This window comes from Corvus kubaryi, unplaced genomic scaffold (assembly GCF_017639235.1).
Source record: "Corvus kubaryi isolate FWS band 111438036 unplaced genomic scaffold, C.kubaryi_AGA036_p1.0 68, whole genome shotgun sequence".
Taxonomy (NCBI): Eukaryota; Metazoa; Chordata; class Aves; order Passeriformes; family Corvidae; genus Corvus; species Corvus kubaryi.
In genome coordinates, this window is record NW_024582056.1 from 21580618 (window position 1) to 21605847 (window position 25230).

The 25230-nt window shown below is 39.9% G+C and overlaps 1 protein-coding gene across 7 annotated transcripts in view; it reads right to left on the minus strand.

The window, feature by feature from the left end:
* Positions 1-25230, minus strand: part of CARMIL1 (capping protein regulator and myosin 1 linker 1) — a 193529-nt gene that overhangs the window by 30413 nt on the left and 137886 nt on the right. For all 7 annotated transcript variants that reach the window (XM_042048962.1, XM_042048958.1, XM_042048956.1 and 4 more), the window contains 7 exons: positions 25003-25096; positions 22761-22859; positions 20918-21046; positions 20522-20653; positions 16183-16358; positions 14094-14181; positions 11264-11413 (listed from right to left, as the gene is read on the minus strand). In XM_042048962.1, coding sequence (XP_041904896.1) covers positions 11264-11413; positions 14094-14181; positions 16183-16358; positions 20522-20653; positions 20918-21046; positions 22761-22859; positions 25003-25096 — 868 coding nt within the window. The remainder of the gene's footprint in view (positions 1-11263; positions 11414-14093; positions 14182-16182; positions 16359-20521; positions 20654-20917; positions 21047-22760; positions 22860-25002; positions 25097-25230) is intronic.

Sequence of the window (25230 nt, forward strand, 5' to 3'; positions counted from 1 at the left end):
GTAAGAAATCCCAACCTGTAAAGCTGCCATGACACCAGTTCAGTCAATCAGCGTTTCCCACGCTTCTTCTAGTCTCCTAACTACCTTTGACAGAGTGTCACACATTAAAAAAAAATAAATCTTCAGGTATACTTTATAAAGCAGAGCAGCAAATTGATCGGTTCTGGATTTTGCACATGAAATCTTTGGACATGCGGGTACCTCACCACCTGCGTAGAAAACCTTAGAAACTAGACAGCTGCTATTGCTTACTTCAGCTACAGAAGATTTTATGATGTGATTTCCAGGGTGAAACCCTCCTCATGGCTTCAGAAAACCAGTGATGCACTTCCCACTAGCAGTGATAGTAACCTGAGCCACTGTCCTTAGAATCTCCCCCTCGAGTGCCATTGTCCTTGGAAAGTTAAATGCAATGCTAAAATCCATGACAGCTAATGGAGTATTTTCCAGTAGACAGGAGAGCAAAGCCCCTCACAGTCCTGAATGTAGGGACTATGCATTTTTACATCAACAGAGATCTAGTCCTTACCTTTATATTTCAGAGTTCTGTACTCTATATGGAAATATGATAGATAGAGAGAGATAGAGTAAATAGTGTAAATAAATATGGCATACAAATAATCCATATGTGAGTTTCAGGAGCATGTTTGTTTATTTCCTTCCCTCCCTCAAGAGCTGAATTTCTAGAGAAGGAGCTGTGGTTCAGAATTAATTCAATTAGTCTCATCTAAACCACCCTGACCTTTAGAATTACTTTGTACAGAAACATTTTCTGAAAGAAAAGGAGTAGCACTGCAGTAAGATAAGCTCAGTAGATTTGCCCTTGAGCTTGTTATATTTTACTAGCCAAGAAACCTTTGCTTTTCTGCTTGCTGAGATGTGGCTCATGTACTCTGTGATATTTCATCAAGCACTTCAGTATTTTCTTTTAATTAATAATTCTGCACTTGCATCTTTCAAGTAATGTAAAATTCCTGCATATAAACATTCCTGCATATAAACAGTCAAAGCTTTCATTATGAAGAGTGAAAAAACAGACACGGGAATTAAACTGAGGGCTTCCTAAAACTATTAAACCCGATGTTTAATTCCATGTTCTGAATTAGTATCCTGCAAGGAATTCATGCCTGCAACTACCACCTCAAAAGAAAAAGCAATTCTCCATAGCATCAGTTCTGTTTTCTATTTGCTCATGAAGAGGTTAACATCTTCTACAGCACCTGGGCTTCAAGATGATCCAAGAGGATGGTTCCAACTACATTACTTTTGCTTTTATAGTTATTTTAGTTAAAAACTAAGAGCAGAATAGAGAGCTGCTGCAGGTCAGCTAGCACAAACTATCTTTAAGTCACCACAACCTGCTTGCCTGTTGCTGTTTATTACCTTTGGCTGGCAAATGCTGACTCAAAAATTACTTTGTTCATGACCTAATCTTCCATCCAGCAAGAATAAAAGGCCTTTAAACTCAGCAAACACAGAGGGGTGGACAGCTGTTCAAGATGTCCTTAGGCAATTCTTTAACAGCTATCACACGTATCGGGTGCCCTGGGCAAGAACATCACTAAAGCAACTCGGAGGCAATATACTCCTGAATGGGTGGTCAAGCCAGGACAAATGGGGCTTAGGGCAACTTGATCTAGCAAAGAGTGTCCCTGCCCACGGCAGGAACTTGGAATGAGGTGATCTTTAAACATCTCTTCCAACCCAAACCATTTGATACTTTTATGAATAAGAACTGTTGTACCTGCCTGCCCTACAGCTTCCCAGGACTGAGAACCAACACAACTTCTGCATCTCTCCTTCCTTCCAACAACCCGAAGTGAACAGCCACCAAAAGGATAAGCAGTCATCCAGACAAAAACAACCAGTCATCTTGTCATCGATGTCAGACCCTTTGTGGGCAGATGATGCATTGCTTGTGGTCCCATTTGATAGGGGAAATGCTACAGGGAGACTTACCACACTGAAGTCAGATACAGTTTACCCTGGAAGAGCAAGTGGACTCTATACTCAGAATTTTAATGGGAAGTTTTACTCTTGAAAACCCAGGCACACTTGAGCTGTTGTTATTTTCTCATAGAAAATATTGCTTCAGACATCTCTCCAGCATGCACAAGAAATCTTTATACCCCTCGGACACTTCGAAATATCCTTTATGAACTAAAGCATTAAAAAAACCCTCTCAAATGTCTGAATTATAAGTCCTGCCTATACTATATCAAGGTATCTTCCTACTGAAAACAGGAAATATCGTGACAGGCAATGAGAAAATATTCTAAAATCCTGTATGAGAAACAGAAATACTTGGGTAGAGTATTTGAGTTTCTTCTCTAAAACAAACTGATAGAAAATGTCAATCATTATTTACCCAAGAGAGGATGGCAAAAATCAAAAGCTGATCTATGCAGTGATGAAACTAAAGTGTGACACATGATTTAAATAATGCTGCTTGGTCAGACAATCATGGGGCAGCACATGAGCCTAGGAGGCACAGAAACACTTGAAAGGATTGGAAGATGCCTACCCTGCAAAGCAGGACTGCTCACCCACACGCATGGTATTAAGTGCTGATTGTAGGTACACAAACTTCCCAGGAGTATCTAAATACCATGGCATTGGAAATGACTCATAGCTAAACCGTACAAGACAAAATGAGGTTCTGATCAGCTTTGATTGAAACTAGCCTGACTTTTCCATTGCTTTGTTTTTCTCTCTTGTTCTTTTCTTTTAGTTTTCTTTAATGCCTGCATACTTGAAGATCCTTTCACCTGTTTAAGTGCTTTTGGTTTTGGATTAGTATTCCAATCCTGCCACTACTGACCTCAAAAATTCACAGTAACTTGATCTAACATGAGATACGATCTCACTGCAGAGGTACATCCACCATTTTGTAATGAGGCTTTAGCTGACCTAAATAACATCCAAAGAAAATATGTTTACCTCTAAGTTCTCCTCTAGTCTAACAGAAAGATGTTTTGAGATAGATTTGTGAATAAGGCTGTGTGATACAGTTGTCAACAACAGCAGTGATGAGACTTGATAACTTGGAAGCTGTCTTCTAGCCTTTTGGCAGCATGTATGCTTGATTTTATTTATTTATTTATTTTGAAGTTCCTATTCTGGCAACCCAGCTCATCCTAACCTACTTTTCCTTGATGAAATACAGCCAAATCTAATGGTACTGTGTTACTGCCTGCCCTAACACAGACTTTCTCTCTCCTCTTCCTGTGAGGAACTGTTCTTTATCCCTGCAATATGAAGTATCAGTTTTGCAGAGCAAAACATGGCACGCCTCATGCTCTTCTGGGTAAAGTGAGAACCATGAAGCACTCTTAGTGAGACAGACTCATGCATGTGCTATTTTAAGTAGGCTCTCCAGATTTCAGAGTAAACATGATTTCCCCAGACAACACAGATAAAGTACCTCATGCCAAGTTGTTCATCTGAGATGCCAGAAGAATCAAAAAGCAGCAGAAAGGACCATACAAAGTATACAGAAAACTCCTCAACCATTTGAGAAGGTCAACTTGCCAGATACTAACTGAATTGAGACACATCATGGCTGCAGAGAGATGTGTGCTACAGAAATAGCACTACCAGAGGTTATTCTCACGCTGCTTGCTGTTTTGCCTCTGCGAAAGGCTCCAGAGCAGAGATTTTGGCAAGAACTCCTCCAAAGGAGCTCCTGCTGATCTACCATGGGAAATAACAAGAAAGTTCTTATAAGCAGAGGATGTGGGAAGATGATCCTGTATCTGTTTGTGCTGAACATCAACTGAGTCCCTGGCTCTGCTGGCAAAAGGGATCACATGAGTGTCCCCTGACCCAACCTGTGCAAAAGGGCTTTGCCCTCATAACCTGAAGCAGGTAAATGAGCTCTTGGGTGATCCCTTGGGTGATTCACCTGCTGGCTGAATGGGCAAGCAAATGCAGGTAGCGACAGTCACCTCTCCACCAAGTGGTGGTTAGGTGTCCATCACCAGGCTGTGACAGCCTGTGACAGGAGTGGTTGGCCAGGGGGTGGTGGCTGCTCCTTGGGGACTGGCTGGGCATCAGTCAGCAGGTGCTGAACAAATGCATCATGCATCACTTGTTTTGTATATTCTTTCATCATTATTACTATATCCCCCTTTCTTTTCTGCTCTATTAAATGTTTTTTTTCTCAAACCATGAGTTTTACTTTTTTTCTCATTCCGTCACACATCCCACTGCGGGGGAGTGAGAGTGGTGCTCAGCTGCCTGCCAGATTAAATCACAACAACTACACACCCTCCTCTCCACCCCCAACACAAATCTGGGTCTGCTAAGGCACCAATATTACGGGAAGACAAGTGCCTGGCACAGGTGACACCACCCAAACAGAATACCCAGCAGATGCATTCCACAATTCTTCCTATAACCTAAGCAGAAAGCAATCCCCAATTTTATAGTAACTTTTTTTTTCTTAAACAAGCATGCAGTGCTGTTATGCAGTTTATCAGATTCTTCATATTGTGCCAATAATGTACCCTAGATTATGAGAAATAGCTTTGAACTCTAAGAAATCTCAGCTGGTTTAAGAAAAACAAACTATGTATAAAGTATCCATCACCTCCTTCCATTTAGAGACCAAGAAAAGACATTGAAAGCCCGGTTTCTTTTAGAGTGTTTCAGCTGGGAACATGTATCCCCTCATAAGCCTGTACTCTGTAGTCTATACATGTAACAATAATAATTGAATAAACATGGATAAGGGCAGTGAGGATGCTGCAAAACTATATATAGAGGAACCCAGGAAAAGATAGGTAATAAATATTCACTATTAAAATTAATGTAGTCATAATGCTAATGAAGATAACGCCTAAATTGCAGATAAACAAGATATTCTGCAAAATGATCACACTGGCTCCCTTTGTATGGCACTTTCTCAGCCACAGCACTGCATGTGTAGGGAAAGGCTTAAGGAGGACCCTGGCACTGTGCTTTGCTCCTCCTGGCGATATTTCCATAAACTGTCCTAGTTTGGGATGAGTCAGAAATATGACTGGACTCCCACTGAAGCAGATTTGCTCGCATGCCTCTGAGCCTTTTCAGAAGCCAAGAACACTCTCACATACCATAATGCCAGTTTCTAGCTTCCCACAGAGTGCTGTATTTACTGCACATCAAAGGCCCATTTCTGCTAATACATACAAGAGAGAAACTCAAGTGTCACAATCAATTTAATCCAGCATTCATCCAGGCTGCTGCCTTTGCCCTCATCCCTGTCTGCTTGTTTCTGCTACTCAGGATTTGTTTTGTGGACTCAGCCAGGGGACTAGTTGGTCTGTAAACTAACCTGGGAAAGAAATCCTCTGTTAAAAGCTTAATTGCCAGTTGAATCAATTCCCACACCCAGTTTGTTGTGAGGCTCTGTGAACACCAGCACAGGCATGACGGTGTGGGCAGGAAAGTGCGAACTGTGTATGGGGGAAAGTGGAAATGCTCATTCCAGCAAAAAAAAGATTTTTGCTGGATTAAGTCAGTCAGAGAGCTGGAGCTTTATTTATAGTGCAGGAGAACATATGGAGTCCGACAGGAAATGGGGTTTTATTGCAGTAGGTGTTCAGTCTTTCATCCAAAAAGCTGACTCTCTAGGCCTGAGACAATTCTGTTGCAGGTAAATAGAGAGCAGCAAGAATCACATGTGGTAGTAAATCAGGGCATACCAGAGAATCTCTGCTTTGGTTTTTCTTCCTACAGCATTACTGCACATGTTCCTGAGTCCGTACCGTGATCTCCTCCTTCTGCCAGTAAAAGCGACTCAAGGTTTCTGTTGTTTTAATTCAAGCTTGTTGTTGATAGGAGGGAGGGCAGGGGTTGGGGGTGGGTCAGGGGAGAAAAGCACTCAGGTGGTGCTTTATGAATTTGAGGTGGTTTTTTAGTTCGTTTGGGTTTTTTAATAATTTTATTTTTGGTGAGTGCCATTTCTTACTTTTCCCTGAAAACACTGAGGTCCATACACTCCTTGTCCTTCAGAACACACAAGGTCGTAAGTCTTCACCTGAATACAGGATTCATCTGCTAAATCTCTGACAATGGCTAGCCAGGAAAAACATACACCACCAATCTACAAGTGTTCTGCTATTTCTGCAAATTTTCATCTCTACTCTACAGGTGAAATCTATTGTTCAATAAAGAACTTTAATATATTGCTCATGAGGTTTGTTTTTTTAAAATCTTCCTCCATTAAAGTCACAGAACAATTTCTGTGATTCAAATTAGAAATAAATGAGAAATGGCTAAGACTCAATATTCATCACTTTCCTATCAGCCACTAGCATTTTTTCAAACACAATTTACCATCCAAGTGTTTCAATCTTACACTGAAATGCTTTAAAGAAGAGTTATAGGCAAACTTCTGGATTACAACCTACAATTCCTTTACATGTTTCGAACAACTTCCTGCCATACCTCTTCATAATAGAAATAACCTCTGCTTTGCTCTAAAAACAATACTTATCCTGGCTGTATGCTCATTACTACCTATAGTAATAAAGTTATATTGCTGAAACAGATATTTTAAAAATGATGGGTACATGAATTTTTAGTAAAAGAAAAGCTATTTCTCTCAAAACATCTTTAAATAGTGGCTCAACTCTATTGAGCTCTATTTAGTATTCTAGAAGCCAAAATAACATTCAAACAGCTAAAAAAAAACTTTAGAAAATAACTGTTAAACTAACAAAGATGCTCCACTGTCTTTTAGTGGGGAATTGAGCATTATTTAGTCTCTCTTATTTCTGCAAAGTATTAATGCACATGAAAGAATAAAGTACAACTAGAAGCATTATGCAAATTAAAATCAGTTAGTATCTCCCTGCATGATTACACATATCAAGACACACGATATTCAGACTCAGTAAAAAAGGGTGCATTATTTAAAGTTAGTTTTAAAATGCATGCATGACTTGAATATGTGTCACACTCATCATATATGCAGAGAAAAATTTAGACAAACCATACTATTTTATGAAGTTAATTCATGATTGAGTCTAAGCTCTGAAAAGCAGGCCATGGTTTTTCCTTTCATCGGAGAAGAGCAAGTCATCTTCTGCATAGAGATTTTTCTTTCCATCTTACTTGCACGCAACTTTTATCTAATGACTTATTACCATCAATGCAGCTCTAATTAAATGTAGACAACTAAGACAGCTGTAGATTAGGGAAGCATCAATTTACTGCAGTGCAGCTCAGGGAGATCAGAAACTCACGGATGCGTAATGTTCCAGCAATCACATCCTACGCTGGACCACCCAATTGCTCCCTATGTTCTTCACAACTCATTTAACAGACTGGCAAACTCTGGTATGACAAGTCTTTCACACTATGGGCTCTCAGGCCACTGTTAAAGGCTGGATGAGAAACTTACCCTAATCTGAAGCTAGTCAGTGTTAACTGCACAGTTTGGTATTTAGGAAATCCTAATTCATGCAACAGAAAATACTAGAAATAACATTTAAGAGTCTATTTTTCAGTGATGCATTTTGTGAGCCCATTTGTGATATTTCATTCTGCCTTGTCTGTGTTGTTGATTCATATATAAATTTCTACTCTGTTAGGGAAATCCTCCAGCCACAGCCACTCTGCACCCTGCTTCAGAATAGGTGGGCAGGCTCTGAAACAGTGCCTGTTTGTTCACTCTATCACCAGCAATAGAGGCTTCAGAAACCTATGCTGCCAGTCCAAGTGTTCCAAACTTTTCTGTATTTGGCTTTCAATCCATGTATAAAAAGAAATAGCTCATAAACATTTTATTACTAACACATCCACCTCACTCACAGTCATTCATATAGCTTCAGTGATACACGATCTACCTGCAATCATAGTCAAATGTGAATCCAAATCCAGTTTTCCCCCACATTGTTCAAATACAGCTTCAAGGGAAGCTGGTAAATAACAACATGCTGCTGTATTGTTTACCCCAGCCAGAATACTGATCATAAATAGGCTTGCTGAAGAAAACAAGAACAAAGAATTGATGAAGATAATGGGGGTTTGCAAAACAAATCCTGTTTTGCAAATGGGAAACAGCTTCCCCCAAATGGTGGTCGAAGCTCAGTGCCTCTCCTTCATAACCAAAATCTTTTCTTCCCAAAACATCTTGACAGCCAGCTGGAGCAAGGCTGGGCTGTGAGTATTCTCTGGCATCCCAGCAACACACTCAGCCTCATCCTACATTCCAAATTCTTTTGGCTATAGATTAGGCTCCCAAACAAGCTTAATACCAAGCTGCAATTCAAGGTTTCAGGTCTGAGGTTTGCAGAACACACAGCCAGATGCATCATCTAATCAAAAGGCTAAGATCTGCTTTGTCATCACACTTCATAATGCTTAAGGATTTCCAATGACCAAACAAGGCAGTGTCCTGGACCAATGCCACTTTGGAAGTAATATCTAAACAGCTATTTCTCATTTAAGATTAAAAAAATTCAAAAGAAATTAGGCTCCTAATTACAGTTCATAAAACCATATGCTTCTCTTTCTAGTTAAATCTCCCAGCAACATATCTGCACTGACCAGCTCACAAAGCGTTCACTGATGCCCCTTTCAGAGGTTCCTCATTTCCACATAAGTACCTGTGTGACACTTACAAGCTGCCACAAATCAGGTTACGTTTATCAAGAGAATATCTGACATCTGTAGGATTTTCCCATAGCTATAATAAATCATTTGGAAAGTGCTGTCTTTGAAGTTACTAACTCCCCACATTCTAAAGGTGCTTTTAGTTGCAGGAAGCTCAGTGAGAACACTAGCTCAGTAATAATCCCGTAATTGCTCAGCCTTTTGGGGCTATGTCACTGTGTCAGTGTTAAAGTTCAACAAGGCCAACTGCTAAGTCCTGCGTATGGGTTGGGGCAATCCTAAGCACAAACAAAGGCTGGGCAGAGACTGGATTGAGACCAGCCCTGGGGAGGACTTGAGGGTGTTTGTGGATGAGAAGATCAACAAGACCTGACAAAGTGCAGTCACAGCCCAGAAAGCCAACTGTATCCTGGACTGTATCAAAAGTAGCGTGGCCAGCAGGATAGGGATGGGGATTCTGCCCCTCTGCTCCTATCTTTTGAGAACCCACCTGGAGTGCTGTGTCCAGCTCTGGGGCCCCCAATATAAGCATATGGACCTGCTGGAGTGAGTCCATGAAGGCCATGAAGATGACCAGAGGGCTGGAGCACCTCTCCTATGAAGACAGGCTGAGAGAGCTGGGGTTGTTCAGCCTGGAGAAGAGAAGGCTCCAGGGAGACCTTACAACAGTACCTAAAGGGGGCCTACAAAAAGGCAGGACTTTTTACAAGGGCATGTAGTAATGGAAAAAAGGAGAAATGGCTTCAACTGAAAGGTGGTGGATTTTGATAAGAATATTAGGAGGAAATTCTTTACTGTGAGTGTGATGAAGTACTGGAACAGGCTGCCCAGAGAAGTTGTGGATGCCCCATCCCTGGAAGTGTCCAAAGCCTGATTGGACTGTGCTCTGAGCAACTCAGTCTAATGGAAGATGTTCCTGCCCATAGAACCAACAGGATCTTTAATGTCCCTTCCAACGCAAACTATTCTATGAATTCATCTATTTATCTCCACATTTTTACAGCAGCAACCAACGTCATTTGCAGTCAGGATGCAAAAAACAGTTCCCAAATATGGATTACAGTTTTTAATAAATGGATCATTTAGCACTGACTAAGATTACTGTCTCATGTTTATTTGATGCTCATTCTCTTCAGAAATTAGATATTGAGGAGAATCTGGGTCACAAAGGTATTTGAATGTCTGTGCATAATGAAGGTGAAGAGAATGAAGACAGATATAAACACTTTTGGAGATAAGTACAGTTAGCATCTAATGCATTTTTAGAGAGTGTAAGCATCATCACATTTCCATTATTTTAATATGGCCAAAGTGAAAGATAACAGCAGAGTGATATGATGTTTTCATATAACCATGGTGATATGAGATAAAGACAGGAGCTATTTTTTACATTTCCAGTATTACTATCCTTAACAGGCTGCAAGAATAAATTTAAAGGCAGGGGGTGAGGTGTCAAAATGAGCCCTCAGCTTAGTTTTCCATATATGAAGCCAGCATGCAAAAATTAACTTACAGGTACAGTGTTCAGATGCCACATATTTTACTGGGATGTCTCTCCCATAGGAGCCAGGGCTCAAAATGATTACTGAATGTTGGCCATAGAAAGCTTTTGGAACGTGACAGTACCAGTGATGAACTAGATGAACACCACAAGCCTCACAGGTATTTGTGATGCTCAGACAAATATTGTATCAAACCAACTCTCAGTGAAACAGGAGATTTGGAAGGGAGAGAGAACCCAGTTTAAGCTGATATTTCCACAAAGGTGTGCTTTTGTTTTATAGATAAATGAGACCAACAGATATTTGCTGCAGAAAGGAGCAGCCCTGCTGCTCCTCCTGTGCTGTCTGACTCTGCAGTACGTTTACTCAGGGAGCTGAATCAACAAACCTTCTACAAAAAGCTGCAATCCGTTTTTCTGCCGTTTTAGCTTCTGGTGAAAGCGCATGGCCAAGGAATCAGGTAGGAAGGTAGAGGAGAAAGCTCATCCCCTGCAGGAGTGACCACCTATTAGACTGATTAATTTGTAGTAGAGAATTTCCTGAAGTTCCTGTCCACAGTAAAGTTCCCCAAGAGACTGAACTGGGAGGAGGGGAATTTGAGATTGAGAACAGTTAACAACCCATTTATTTGCAGTCTGGGTTCACATCTTGTAAGGATGATGATATAGCACAGAGCCATCTTTATAATAAAAGTCACATATAAAACAACTTCTGATCATGGTCAATAACATAACTTCCAGTCAGAAAAATTTTCTGTCACGGGTGAAAGGAATCCATGTCAAGTAGAAGGAAGACAAAGGCAGAAAGCAGCATGTTGTCAAAGGAAAGCACAGTCCAATTTATCACCTCAACTGAACCTCTGTGAAACTGTGCCCAGTGGAAGAGGTGTTTACTGTGTTAGCTTGATTGCAGCAGCGTATGCAAGGGAAAGGTCCTTGAACAGGTATGAGGAAAGAAGTGAAGGGAAAAGCTTTTCCTCTACCGAACAGCAAGATGCAATTCAGACAAAATCTTCCAAGCTAATATTTATTTCTTCTAGAAGCTAATTCCTAACCTGAGTTTCCTGATACCATGAATTTGCTAAGTGATATTCTGGAAAGCATCTTTCCTCCAGTCACCTGTGTACTCAACCCCATGGGCTGTGGAATGTGTCTTACCATACAAGTGTCCAGATCCTCCAAACGTTCTATCTCTGTCAGCTCCTCAACTGTGATCATAGAGCGTTTAGCGGGTTTTTCTTCAGCTAACTCAATCTCCAGTGATTCTTGCTGTGGAAGTGGTTTGCCACGTCTGGTCAAATGGTCAGCCTGGAGACAAGGATGACAACACGAATGCACCAGTCAAACTTAAGAAGACAAAGAGAACCCAACCAGAAGTTTACAGAATTTCGGTGATCAGAGATCCTGGAAGACCAAGTACAAAGGGAAAGCTCAGTTATGTTGGTTAGTCTTCACACTGGGTTTGTTTTATAAAGAATATAAAAGTGTGGAAAGGAAGCTTTTTCTTGAACTATTTTTTTCAAATTTATGAACACAAAGACAGGTACAGTACCAGCCAGTATAATTTTCATAATTATTCAATGGCCAAAATGTTATAATCTGCTATTCACAAAAACAGCACAGTTTTAAATACCTCAGTTCTGTTTCACTGAAGAAATAGATACGGAAAAGCTGTAACAACAGTTATTTGTTGTTAAAGTCTATTTTTAGACCTGCATGGCAAAAACTGTTTCTAGGACCACATAGAACATTACACAAACCACCCTGGATTGTATTTGGAACAGAGTGGGCTCATGATGTCATGAAAATGATGAAATATTTTCTAGTTCTTTTGATAACTGAAGAGAATATTAAATAAACATCTGCTAAAAGCAAATATTTGAAGATCAGCTGTCCCAAATCAGTTAGTCACAGAATCTTCAAAGGGGCAGCTAGGGAGAGCTGTAGTCCACTACTTAACATCAGCACAAGCCAGGATAACCAGTGGATTGCAGTTTTGTTGACCATCAAAAAAGGTAAAATTGACCTGAGTCAATTATAGCTCATTTAGTCTGCTGTCTACTCAGGAAAAGCAACTGGAGAGCTGCTATGGATTTATCTTCAAGCACACTAAAATAGCTGCAATAATAATTAACGCTAATCATCATCACATTAGGCAAACTGAGGTCTTGTCAAACAAGGTTTATTTTTCAAAGTTGCCTCAAACACTACTATGCCAATGCAACAAACACAGACATTTGTGGGTGTTGAATTAGTAGAACATGACACTCCAACTTAAGGAGCTGGCTGAGAACTGTATCAGAGCATTTAATCTTTGCTGTACTAAGGACTAGCTGCCAGCTCTCAGATTGCAGCTGTCAGCTGAAGATTAACAGTGTCAAATTAGACAGGAGTTCCTCTAGCAGCGTTTTTGAGATCAGTACTCCTCAAGGTTTTCATCAGTGCTGTACTATCTGAAAGAACCTGCAGCTAACAGAAACATGGCAGAGTTAAATGGTGAAAGGCACATATTAGTAATGTAGGCCAGAATGGATCACAAAGCGTATCAGCCCAAAACAAAATGTACACTTATTCCTTAGAAACCAAGAGCACTGGCAATTATTCAATTTCACAATCCTGAAGAGCAACAAGTGTCCAGAAGCCTTTAGTGGATTGGAGGTCTAGCAAACCCCATCCTACAAATGAGCTACCACTGAAACTCTGACAAAAGGATTTCTTATATTCTTGGCTATGTAAATACAAGGAATAAGGAATATCAGGAGAAAAACAATTTCAGTCCTGTGTACAGTGCTGGTTAAAACACAAATAGTCTGTCCAGTTCTGGAAACCATAATTTTAAAAGTGACTTCTTAAACAGCTGGAAAAATTGCAGAGGATTTTCAGTGAAGTGACTCAAAGGCTGGAGAAAATGACATACTGTGCAGGAATCAGGGTATGTCCAGGTTGTGCAATACCACTGGACAGAAACAGCCCAGTCACTGCTTATTCCAGCTGAGCCTCCTCCAGGACAAACTGGAGCTCATTCATGCGGTCTCTCCCACAGCAGGCTGTTGCTGCTGCAGAGCTCCAGAGACCAGAGGTTGTACCTTTGCACAATGCCACTCTGTATTACAAAGATGCATGCTCAAATAACTCAGTCTTCTATTAAAAAAAAAAACCGGGGGGGGGGTTAGAAAGAGTGATTTGTTTTGTGTGTGTGAGGACCTTCACAGAGAGGAAATAAAGAGAAATAGATATGGTTCCCTTATCTAGGGGAGAAAAGCATCTGAAAAAAATAATGACTGCAAGTTGAAGCCAGAGAAATTTCAATTAGAAATGAAGAGCAACTTTAATCACAACAACCACCCACTAAGTTCTTTAAAAAAAGAGTGGATTGTCCTTACAAAGCCCCATTGCATTAGAAGCAAAAAAGTTTTTCTGTGGATACAGTTTATTTCTTCTACTCTTGATGAGGCAAGTACCTCTATAATAAATATCTGTGCCTCCCAACAGCTCAGGACCTTCAAGTAGCAGTGCTTCCTTTCCTACAATCCTACTCCTTTCTCTTCAAACTTGATACCTACACTTCTGAGGTAACCTCAGAATGTACTCATTGAGGAAACAAGGTCTCAGCAGTGCCTGAACAATTCTAAAGAATGAAATCTTACCTCTCATTTCATGAGCATCCAAGCCTTATACTCTCACCTTGATAAATACTAGCATCGTTCTTAACTAATGACTCAATGCTGCATCCTGATGGCATTTTTCTAGATCTGACAACAGCTCAAAAAACAATAGGACAAATATATAACACAGTCTCTTCCAAGGGTGCATCTTTCTTACAGCAAAGAGGCAAGAGCGCTGAAATAATTTCAAAAGATGTCAGGATGTCAACGAAAATAAGACCAATTTCAAAATAGAGCTGTCAAAGGAGAAACTGAACAAGTTATGAATATAAATGGCACTGTTGAGATCTGGCATATTAGATATCAACCAGGAGAAAACTCACCAGTTTGTGATGGCAATGGGAAAGTGCATCCAGGATTTCATCTACAACTCGGTCAGACAGGAAAGAAGCCACTGTCAGCTTTACTTCACTGTGTGAGGATTAAAAATGAGAGAACTTCTTAATTCATGCAGGAGATTTTCGTCTTTATTACACATTCAACGGTGTGACGATTATCCACAGTGCTGTCATTTTATTTGAAGTAAAACATTAGAGGGTGTCAGGATACATGACTGCAGGTTTCAGAAATAAACTCATGAATCACACAATAAACACAGGAGCCTCTGTACCATATTTAACCTGCTTCTAACAGTTTTCCATGACATGAAATGAAAACATCTGGGTAAGAGAGCTGAATAAAAATAAGAAGTGAAACTTGGAGAGGAACACTCCACCACTGAAGTCAGACAAACACTAATCTCAGACGAATGGGATTAGGACAGTGCTGCCTATTTAACACTACTCCACTGAACAAATACAATCCATTCGTTTCACCAATTCCTTTTTGTGCTGGTCTGCTGGTAAGGACAAGTGTACAGTGCTGGTTCTCCAGTCTATGCCATCACAACTTTGCTTCCTCTTTTGCTCTAGGTAACCACTTTCTGCCTCAAGAACTTCATGTCAGCCAGTTCCACTGCACAGACGTATGTGGAACACCACCACACCTGCACACTGAGCTTAGGTTTCCCTGGTAACTCCCTCTCAAGGAAATGTGTACCTTGAATGGCTCCCTTGGGGTCCCATCTTTGGTGACAGCACCAAATGCTCTGGCTGTGGAGGGCAGCTGATTTGGAGCTAACAGGCACGACTGTCTGAGCTGCAGCCCAAAGCTCCACCTCTGCTGCCTCAATCCCTTCAAGGCCAACTCTTTCAACTGACACTTGCCAGCAAGTGATATGATTTTGGTTTATGGTTTTTATGTGTGGACTAAGCTGCACTGGATTAACAAAGCTATTTCTATGTGGAGCTAGCACTACTGCTGCAGAGAGCCTGGAGAAAAAGGTAAGGAACTCCTTGGAAAGGCGATGCAATTCATGGGGAGGTAGAATGGTGGCCAAGCCACAGTGGGAAGAGAATGAGAGTGAAGGAATCTCCCTCAGCTACCGACATTAATTTCAAATAATATAAGGCAGGAAGGGTCACAGTGTGGCACCCTCACCCCACTGACAGTTTCAGCTTCTACAAGTATAAGAGCCAGTATTATTGTCTTGGGGCCAAGATTTATTTGATAGGACTGAAGTGAAGAAAACTTACTTCCTGAATCATTTTAAACACTCCGAAGGCATAGCTGAAGTCTTTAACACCTTTTCCTGCCTATTTTGCTGCACTCTGCAAAACTACTTCTGAAGTCTTACTGTTTTCTTCTTCCTCAAAGATTAGCAACACAATGCAAAATGTCATGCTTTTCAAGCATCAGGCAGAAGGGAACTGAGAAGGTTTAAGTACAGGTCAACCACATTATACTGTGTAAATATATTCTCCGGTATACATTCAATATGAAAAAAAAAAAAACAAACCAGTAAAAGGTCAGGTAAAAGCCTCTTCTTTTAAAGGACAAACTAAGTTATTTAAGGTAATGGTTTCTGCTCCAGGTTTGTGGTTTGAATATCCAAGTTTCCATTTTTCAAGTGTGTCTGTCTGCTGTGCACAACTCCCACACAAAATTTTAAAGTGATTGCTACAGCTACAGGACAAGACCAAATGTAACAACAGACAAAGCACTGCTACCAGTGAAAGCAAATAGTACAATTTTCTTCTATTATATTAATTCACTGTTATGTGAGAACATAAGGGTTTTTTTAAAAAAGCATCAGTCATGAAAATGTTATTTGTGTACCATAAACCAAATCTTTCACTAAATAAGAGAGCATATGCATTAATGATCTAAGTTAACATCCCTAGAGATTCCAAATACATGAGTCACCTGAACTAAATTCCCCAGACCTGCAGGACAATTTCCTGCTCTTTGAATGCTGTAATATAGTTTCTTGTGAGGCACACAAGAATTCCAAAATTCTTCTACTACACAAACACACATACACGCAACCCAAAATCCAGATTCCAATTTTTTTAGATTAGTCTCCTAAAGTACCTAATTTTATTGAGAATATCAATTCCAGATTGCTCCAAGAGGACATTTTTCACAAAAGTGCGTGGGATGGAAATCTTCTCAGTGCTGGCCTCAATGAGGTCTTCACGGATGCGAGCCTTCTTCATTACATTTGGGCAAAGGTTTTCTGCTGCATCCACCATAGACTCAAGGAGCGTCTGCAGCACAGCAAGCAAAAAATATCATTAGATATTGGGATTTACTTTAGCTGGGAGGTGACAGCATTATTCTGGTGAACAGCACTACAACGCTTTTAGACTTGCAGTTTTCACAATTCTTCTTCCTACTTTCCAATCCATTTTGCATCCAGCTGCAATATAAGACATTTTACAAAATATAGCTTTGAGAATCAACACACTTGCTCTGAAAATGACCGGCAACTGTACTTGTCTGCCTTTTCAAATATGAAACATTTACATCTCTGTGTGTTGAACTGTCAGAACAAATTAGCTTCCCTTGTGCACCCACCACTGCAGTGGATGCTCTGCTGCAGCTGCCTTCCCTCTAAACTGTGCCCTGAATCACCAATTTTCATCAGTGCTCCAGACCTGCCAATTTGTAAGAAGCATCAGTAAATGAGGAAGGGAGACTCCTGAGAACTCAGCATGCTGTACACATGGCTGGAATATACCAGCTGAATATTAAGAAGTAGCTACAAGTGTGATCTGCAGTTGGCATGCAAACCTTTAATATATGGATCTTGTTTATATACATGTAAATCTACAGTGAACTTTAGGTGTAGCCAACAATTTTTATCCACACAGAATCACGGAATGGGTGAAAGGTTGGGAGGAACCACTGAAGGTCACCTAGTCCAACCTCCCTGCTCCAGCAGGTTTCCCTAGAGCACATGGCACAGGATTGCGTTCAGATGGCTTTCAAGTATCCCCAGTGAGGGAGACCCCACACCCTCTTTGGGCAGCCTGCTCCAGTGCATGGTCACCCACACAGGAAAAATCCAAAGGAGGGTGGGGAAAAAAAAAGAACAGGGAGTCCAGTTTACTGAAATGGGCCAACTTGTCTCCAATAAGACTGAGTGTTGATAACCAAAGAGAAAAAGGTACTTACAAATAAAAAAAAAAAACCAAAAAACCAAAGTTTCATTGGAATGGTGTACTAGATAAGCCTAGATCTTACCCAGGCATTTGGAAATTGTACAACATAAGAACCGCACCTCTTGAAAACTCTACTGATTTCCTTTTTCTTCTCAATCCTACACCACAGGTAAGTGACCTCAGATTCAACTCCATTGTACCAGAGCTTTTTTCTCTTTGCACAGCCCTACCATAACTAGTAATTTTCTTATGCAGACAATGAGCAAGAAAAAACACCATTGCTGCATAAAACTCAATGATTCAAAGCAGCATGTTTCAGTCTGTACCTCCTACAGTTTGAAAAAATCCAACAAAGCAACATGAAGCAGTCACAGCACACAAGAAGGTCCAATCTTCACAACATTTGATTTACAGTTATAAGGGACAGCTGCCATTACGGCTAATAATATATCTTGTTTCTGGGTTCTCAAGATGCAGTCTAAGAACTCCTCCCACACTCCCTCTTTCAATCCTCATGACTGAGGGCAGCATGACTAATGAAGAGACTTTCAAGCCTCTGCAGCCATATCCCCACGGGGCATGAAGAACTTAAATGTTAGAGAAAACTGAGCCAGGTAAACTACTAACAAGAGTTCCTGACACATCCATTTTTCCCCATAGTATTTATTCACTGGTGCAGTTGTGTATTTACCATGAAAAAATTCCTTAGCCCCTCAAGAGTTACTGACGAATCCCAATCATACAAGTGATAGACTTTGCTATGTTGAATTGCAGTCTAAGCATGGTCTTTCAAAATGGATCATGTGAAAAAATGCTGTTAAGGCATCACTGAGAAGTAGCAGGAAAAAGCAGACTTCTCCTGAAATTTCCAAAATAAATTTTTACTCAAAAACTGAGAGAACGTGCAATTTTGAAATCAAATAGAGTTTGGATCTTATCTTTAATTGCGCTACTGAACATTATTTCTTTAATGATGGATTTTAACTGTTGATTTCACATGACTGCTATCTACAGAAGGTATCTAAGAAACCTTTCACCAATGGAAAGCCACAGCTACCAATATTGACTGTGAAAGGGCACAGATTTCAGTCACAGGGCTGCAAGTATCAGTCACCAGGTGAAAGAAGAGAACAAAGTACTACCCAGAGTTAAAGAATCTTAAAATTCAGGAGAAAGATACAGTGATGAAAAGGACTGAAGTATGATCAGACTAAAAAATGGAACAGGTGATGGAGCCAACAAACCCTTTGCACTAGGACAAAATTTAGGAAGAATATTTTGAGCACTCCTCAAAATCGTGTTTGTGTAAGCTCCACTTATCTTGCTTATTTTCCCGTGGTGTTTTACTGACTGAATAAAGCATCTCCAGGTTCTGTGTGCCCACATTGACAGCAGCAGGAGAAGAAAATGGGAAGAGCCTTTCTATAATTTCTCCTCTGGTCAACTCAACTCACTCCAAGATACTGTTTTTCCTGACTCTAACTCCTGTCTTCACCCCTCTTTCTTTCTGTCAGTTAAACAAAACCCCAAAATCAAAAATCTCTTATTCACCTGAACAAAGTTCATTTGGTTTAACCAATTTCCAAACTTTTTAGAATCACACTCTGGTTGCTATAGAAACTAAAAATGAAACTCCACTTACAGCACACAGGATGTTTTTTCCCCAACAATTACAAAAAGAACTGTCCTTATGTGAGCTCCCTTATCTATCTTTAGAAATATTAAATTGCTTATCATGTTTTGAACTGACCTAAACAACTGGGGAAAAAAATAATTCTAATCCACGTTCAACACTTCCTCCTTCATGCATAGCACTTAAAGGAAAACATTTCCACCTTAAGAGAAAATTAATAAAAATGAGTCTTGGACTATACAAAGAGCATTTTGACTTTATAGTTTCTTGTAAGGCACTTAAACTTGAATGCTACAAAAATCAAAAGTAAATGTAAAAGTCAGAGTGGTTGAAGTGAAGTGTTTTTTGTTGTAAATGCATAAAAGTATAAATGGAAGACACATTAACTCAGGAACATTCCAAATGCTGATGAGGCTTTTTTTCCCCCCCTTCTATAACTCTCCAAGATGAACTCATTTAAGTGCATGAGCCCTGCACGAAGGGCTGACCTGACTATTCCTGTCCCAATAATAACCCAGAAGTTCCACCGGGAAGAATCTTACGGATAAATCACTTTCATGTTTGCAGAAATAGTCGTCTTATTTCATATAATGGGGAAAGGGAGAAACATACTAAAAATAGAGCACCATTTTCCTCCTCATTAACTTTTTAATTTCAAAGAAGTAATTAGTAATATGGCATTATTATTGTTCTTCATTATATTCCCACTGACTGAAGCATTTTCATGTTTCAATTGAAAGATCAAAGAATCTGAAGATGAAGGTTGTAAAGTGTTTAAATACAACAGAGCACAGGCAAGGCAGCTTAGTCATAAAAGGAAGTTGATCTGAGGCACCCCAGAGTCATATTTTTAAATTCAGCAGCTTCCATACAGATCCCAACTGTTGTTAAAATGTCTCCACCTTGTCTTCTTCCCAGACTGACACCTTTGCACGTGTTGTATGGATGACTCTCCTTTGCTTGTTATACAGGAAGAGCAAATACAACTGAAGGTTCAAGTTTTCTGAGCAGAAGCTGGCTGAGCAACAGGTGAGAACATGTACAGATCACTGACATCTATTTCAAGAACTGAGGTTTAACAGGCAACTTGCAAGAAGATTTCCTATAAAGTTGCCTGTACCAGTTCTTTGGGCACTCTCAATACATACAAGTTATCCAAATCAAACAGTAAAGTGGAAATCCTGCATCAGGTTCAAAAGTGACCACTGAGAAAAAAAGTCTGCAATGAATTCTATAAAAAAGTAGCTTTCACTCCACTGGGACTCCTCAACTACTGAGCACTTTTCTCCAGGGCATGAGGCTTCTTAGGGTGCTTGAGAAATGCCTTTATAAAAGGTTGAAGGAGCAATTGATTAGTCTTCCCCTTCTAGCAGATGAAAAAAGATGATAATAAACAGTGTATGCTCCTTCTGCCCACTGAAAACACTAAAGCAACTTTTTCTTGTATTCCAACTGGGAAAAAAATCCAAATAATAAGGCCCAAAGTAGTAAGAAACTAATAATGGAAAGATAGCTAGCCTACATACAAATCTGAGAAGAAAAATGAAGTGTGGCACATTTGCATTTAGCAACAGAAAACCTCAGATTTAGTTATTTCTGCATGTGAGAGATGGTAACACATCTATCCACAGACCTTAAGTTGCTCATCCACTACCCTTGTGACTTCTCCAGCCATGGATTCAAGCGTCTCCTGGATTGGATTGGAGAGTGAACCATTTGCTCCTGCCCAAGCAGCTCCACCAAGGTGATACAGATTTGGTAACAGCTGTAAGACAGGAAGAGTATCTTCAGAATATAAGCTCATCACCACCTGTCTTCAAACCAGGACAAACAACAGAAAATGTCTTCGGCAAAATCAAAATCTTCATAAATTAGAATTATCTTATCACTTTAAATACTACCTATAGCTGGCCATCTGAAGAAAATACTATTTTGTGACACATTATTATTTTCACTCCCCAAAAAGACAAAAGCTGCAAGCACACACAGAACTGCTCTCAGCATTACCAGTGTGCTGGGAAAGGCTTACTGTTTTGGAGTTCTTAGCATCCCGCATCAGCCGTTCTGCACATTTGACATCCTCCTGTACAGCATCCACACCACAGTTTCTTAGAGAGTTGAGATGATCTTGCACTTTTACACATATTCTGTCAATCATCTACTTGAGCAAAAGAAATACATAAGATAAAACATCAGAACAAACACAACCTTAATCCAGTCCAGGTAGAAAATCAACAGCAGCATGAGATTTGCAGTGACAATACAACAACCTGGAAAAGCATGATAAGACCTTGGAAGTATGTCACTACTATTGAAGGAAAGAACTACATCTCGTAAAGACACCCCCAAACATTGCAAAAATAAATAAAACTTTACCATCAGGAAAAATAAATGCTGTGGAATATTTCCCCCACAGTTACCTCCAGGGTAACTGCAAAATAGGATAACTTGTTGATTATTAAATGTTACTCTGGTTTTTGGATTAAATTTAATGCTGAAAATGTTGTTGATATACCTAAGACTAAGGTCTAAAGGTCTCTGAATTGTTAAGAAGTTCAGACAGTAAAAGAAAGCTCTCTCACTATCCATTCAACAAACACTAACAGCGATTTCTCCAGTCTGAGCAAAATGCAACTGTGAAGGCTTCTGCAGTATTCTTTCAAAACGTAAATATTCCTAGTTGCAAGGGAATTAAAACTATCAAAGCAGAAGTTTCCATCAGACATTTCACAGCGGGATAAATTGAACTTAATCTGTACCCGCAAGACAATTCATTCAACACGCTGCAAATGCAGGGCAGGTGGTATATCTGTATCTTACAAGACAAACCACTAAGAATGCCTGTCACACAGTCAGCTTTGATTAAGATATATAAGGCAGGGAGACATAGAGTTAAAAGTCTTTATCAGCCCACTTAGCATACATTAGAACCAGCTATCTGACATTTTGAAGCAACATCTGAGTGCACGCATCATCATATAAAGGCTGCAGTTCCTGCATCTGATATCATTAGCAATGAGAACTGAAATAATTTCACAGCATGCCCCTTTCTGGATCCACATGACTCCTTCTCTTCAAAGGGTTTTGGGTGGGTGTTTTTTTTAACAAGTACAGAAAGCTAATTATTAGACAGTAGAAATTTTCATTGGGACATCTGGACAGAAAAAAAACCACACTCTGGGAATAATAATGCAATTCTATAATACTAGAGAGTCTTCTCCAGCTCTCTTTTAAAACTGTTTTTAAAAGTTATCCTTATTGTACACAATTTAATATAGAAATTAGTAATTTTATTTCAAAATAACAATAAATTACATTTCCTGAAACTTGATGTGTATGTGGTGATGGAGAAAAGCACAACTAAAACCAACAAGCTATAAAAAAGACTAAACTTATTTCATACAGAGATTATTAACTTGGGGGGGGGGGGGGGGGGTAGAAGTGGCATTGGAACAGACAAATTACTAGAATGAAACAACTGCTCTTGCAGTTCTTAGTGCCAGTATACCTCCATATACCATTTTCTCCCTCAAGAGAGAGGTTAGACTACAATTTCAGGTTCCAGTAATGAAACACTGTCCCATTAAATTTTAATAACACAGGGAAAGCACAAGCAAACCAAACTGTTCCTGGTTTCAACAGTAGTTTACTTGGTAATAGCCTGAGTCTTTCTCCACACAGTACTGCTGTATAGAAGACCTCCATCTCGCAAATGCTTTCCTTCCAAATATATTGTCATTGATGATAATAATTATTTCTTGGGAAACACTATAACCTACGAGGCACACCTTTAAAGTACTCAGAATGAGACAGAACTTCCTCCCCAGGCAGACTGTAGGCACTGAGGAGTCCAGTAAGTAACAAATTCTCACCTGCTGAGTGGTGCTAGTGACAATGCCTTGCTGCAGCCGATATGCTTGCTCCTGTAGGTATTTCCTGGTCTCATGGTTACGAAGCAAGTAGTTTTCTATCTAAAAAAAACCAGAAAAAAAAGCCAGATTGGGAAACTGATTTGACTCTTCACGTTGTAATTTGCTTTCAATTTTGCTGCCGTCTCAGAATTGGGGACTGACAAGAAAAACTGCCTAATTATTTGGTTATCATCTGCAAACTTTATTTTGTGTGTCTCAGTGCTTAATAACCACATTGGCAAATACTAATTCACTCACAAACTAGTGAAACATGGTTAAATATTGTGCTTTTGCCAGTGTTTTCTGAAAGAACCTTCTATTTAGAATAATTTAGCAAATTATGCTGACAAACTATTAGATCGTGGTTTGAGAAATATTTGAAGGGAATCTTAACTGTTAGGTGTTGTAGAGATCATGATGGATCATTAATTTCTTTTAGATGTCTTGGCCTGCTGCAAAGACAGAGATTTGAATAGCAGTATGTCTGAAGAGAAGATAATCTATCTATAAGTGTCTAAGTGATAATGCAGTCTTAGTTCACACCTTAGTTAAGGCTAAGGAGTACAGAAGTGCTCTTCAAAGACAACTGATTCCTACTTACAGCCCACCACAATTGTCACCAGCAGTAAGCACCCACCATCCTCCAGCTTCATGGCACAGAGAGTAACCCCCTAAACCTGCTCTATCAAACTTAGTGAAGCCAAAAAAAACTATTAGCCAACTGCTTATGGTTCATCAAAGAGGGATCTGGTCTGAAAGAGACAGGGGAGAAAAGGATGGGTGGAGTGGCCAACACGTTGTGAGGCAGAGATCAGTGGGGATGGTCACGTCTAACACGGCACCAGCAAGAGCTCCAATATCTGACCATACCCCAGAGTAAAACCCTGGGTTTATCCAGTTTGCCCACCCCGAGCAAAGTGTGCTGCAGACACAGTGGAGGTCGGGACAGCGGCTGCTGTGTCCATCAGTCAGCCAGGGCAGCTGTCCCAGCACCAAGCACGACATCTCAGTCCATGCAGACAGGCTTCCATCCCTACCTGCTGGGTATCAGCTGTGTTCACAGCACCACTCCTGACACCGGTACCTTTTCTGGGAGGGAACTCCCTTGTGTTGTGCAAAGAAAGCCTGAACCACACATGTTAAAACAAACTCAGGGTCTAACAGTTTTAGCAACTTTGATATGAATAAAAGGAAACACTCTTTGTACATAGCACCTAATTAATACACACAATTTAAATCCCCATGGCCAGAAGCTTCACAGTATTTTTTTCAGAAATGCACCTATGAGCCTAGATATGAACCTAGCCAACTATATTAAATGAGATGTAAGAAATATGTCCATCCCCCATGAATTAGATTTTGACAAGCAGAATTTAGATCATTGCATCAAAGAAAAAAGTACTAACTACCAGCACTTCCCCCTGTGATACTCAAATTACTGAAAATAAGGATCATAGACATTTGCTTTTTAATCACAGTTATCTGTAAGAACTATTTATAAGGTTTTTATGGCCTTACTTTGGCTGAAGGAAAACTACTCATTAAAGAGATGTGAAATGTATGCTTCCTGATTGAGCAGGAGGCTCGTTTGGAGCTCGCAAGATTTACCATATTAAAACTCAGCTGGGAGTTTTATAACTCATGCAAGTAGAACAGCTACAGATACTGTCAACACCTTTTCATCCAAAAGAACATGCTGGTGCAGTTGCTTACTTAGGACAACACAGTGTGCGAATTTTATATGTACAATATAAAACACAGGCAGTAAATGTTTTCATCCTCCCTCAAATTAAAGAGCATCCTTTGTTTTGTACAGAGCTGACTGCACTTTTTATGTCGATATAAAAAACGCGCACCACTAATTCTAAACATTTGGTAATACCCACAAGCACATATGTAACAGACATGCATTTTCTAACTCTCCCTTTCATAGTCAGGCACACAGCAGTACCAGGTCTAGCTTGCACTTTTTTAGTTACGACACTTTGACACTACACCATTGCATTCCATCAGCCTTCACTCCCAGCATTGTTTGGAACAAAAAGCTCTTGCAGCACTTGATCACCACGTGTATGTCTATGCAAACCAAACAATCCTTGAATCCAGCAGAGAATACTTATTCAGCCAAGCTTGAAGTCTCAGTCACTTAAAAGTACTTATTTTTGCTGATTTTATTTCTGTTAACTGGTGGCATATGCAATACCTTTTGCAGCGCCTCTTCTGTTTTCTCAGGGTTTGTTTTGAGTGCTTGGGAAGCATCATTCATTGGTATAGGCATGAATCTCAATGTATAATTCCTAAAGAAAAAAACATTGACAGTGAAAGTTAATCTAATTACTGTATCTCTTTATAATCACTGTATCTCTTTATGAAGAATAACCTAGAAGGGAGAAATAAAGTGCATCTAGCTTGTCTGTGGAAGGTACTAAAT